The following is a 1,694-nucleotide window of genomic DNA, read 5'->3' on the forward strand; positions in this document are numbered from 1 at the left end:
CTCCAACTCCTGGGCTCAAGCGAGTTTCCTGCCTCCGCCTCCCAAGTAGCTGAGACCACAGGCACCCACCACAACACCTGGCTAATTTTTGGTTGCAGCTGTCATTGTTGTTTGGTGGCCTGGGCTGGATCAAACCTACCACCTTAGGTGTATGTGGCTGGCGCCTTAGCCATTTGAGCCACAGGCGCTGAGCCAAACCCAAGAGTTTGACGTTGCTATGAGCTGTGACGCCAAGGCACTCTACTGAGGGCAACATAGTAAGCGTCTATCTAAAAAAAAAAATAAAATCTGATGTTATGAATTAAAATGTTAACTCTGGCTCGGCACCTATACCTCAAGCAGCTAAGGCGCCAGCCACATACACTTGAGCTGGTGGGTTTGAATCCACCCAGGCCTGCCAAACAATGATGACAATTACAACCAAAAAATAAAAGTAAAAAAAAAGCTGGGCATTGTGGCAGGCACCTGTCGTCCTAGCTACCTGGGAGGCTGAGGCAGGAGTATCGCTTAAGCCCAGGAGTTGGAGTTTGCCGTGAGCTGTGATGCCACAGTACTCTACCCAGAGCAACAGCTTGAGGCTCTATCTCAAAAAACCAAAAATAAATAAAAATAAAATAAAATATTAACTCTTTTGTCCTGTAGGCAGAAGAAGAGTTCAACATTGAGAAGGGTCGGCTTGTGCAAACCCAAAGACTGAAGATTATGGAATATTATGAGAAGAAAGAGAAGCAGATTGAGCAGCAGAAGAAAATGTAAGTGGGTCCTGGTCACAGAACTAAACTGAGGAAGCTTTCAAAAGTCACTGAGGGCTCAGCACCTATAGCACAGTGGTTACTGCGCCAGCCAGTACACTGAGGGTGGGGAGTTCAAACCCGGCCTGGGCCAGCTAAACAACTGCAACAAAATAATAGCCAGGCCATATGGCGGGTCACCTGTAGTCCGAGCTACTTGGGAGGCTGAGGCAGGAGAATTGCTTTAGGTCAAGAATTTGAAGTTGCTCTGAACTGCGACATTATGGCACTCTACTGAGGGCAACATAGTAAGACTCTGTCTCCACAAAAAAAGAAAAGTCACTGAGAAAGCCAGGCAAGGTGGCTCACGCCTGTAATCCTAGCACTCTGGTAGGCCAAGGCAGGTGGATTGCCTGAGCTCACAGCTTCCAGACCAGCCTAAGCCAGAGCCAGACCTTGTCTCTAAAAATAGCCCGGTATTGTGGTAGGCGCCTATAGTCCCAGCTACTTGGGAGGCTGAAGCAAGAGAATCACTTGAGCCCAGGAGTTTGGGTTGCTATGAGCTATGACGCCATGGCACTCTACCCAGGGCAACAAGGTAAGACTCTTGTCTCAAAAAAAAAAAAAAATTTACTGAGAAGCTGAATGCACTGGTTTATGATGCTAATCCTGGGAGGCTGAGGCAGGAGGATCAGTTGAGGCCAAGAGTTTGAGATCTGCCTGGACAACATGGCAAGACCTCATCTCTACAAAAAAAAAAAATAGAAAAATTACCCAGGTGTGGTGGCGTCCACCTATAATCTCAGCTACTTGGGAGACTGAGGCAAGAGAATACCTTCAGCCTTAAAGTTTTGAGGTTGCATTGAGCTGTGATGCCACCACTGTATTCTGCCCTAAGAAACAGTGAAACCTGTCTCAAAAGAGAAAAAAGGGCTCGGCGCCTGTAGCTCAAGTGGCTAAGGC

At 47.5% G+C, this 1,694-nt stretch overlaps 1 protein-coding gene across 1 annotated transcript in view; it reads left to right on the plus strand.

The window, feature by feature from the left end:
- The window catches only part of ATP6V1E1 (ATPase H+ transporting V1 subunit E1), a 35,414-nt gene that overhangs the window by 12,158 nt on the left and 21,562 nt on the right, over nucleotides 1-1,694 (plus strand). Inside the window, exon 3 of the mRNA XM_003795466.2 lies at nucleotides 643-752. Coding sequence (XP_003795514.1) covers nucleotides 643-752 — 110 coding nt within the window. The remainder of the gene's footprint in view (nucleotides 1-642; nucleotides 753-1,694) is intronic.

Source organism: Otolemur garnettii, unplaced genomic scaffold (assembly GCF_000181295.1).
Source record: "Otolemur garnettii isolate 467f Iridium unplaced genomic scaffold, OtoGar3 scaffold00092, whole genome shotgun sequence".
Lineage (NCBI taxonomy): Eukaryota > Metazoa > Chordata > Mammalia > Primates > Galagidae > Otolemur > Otolemur garnettii.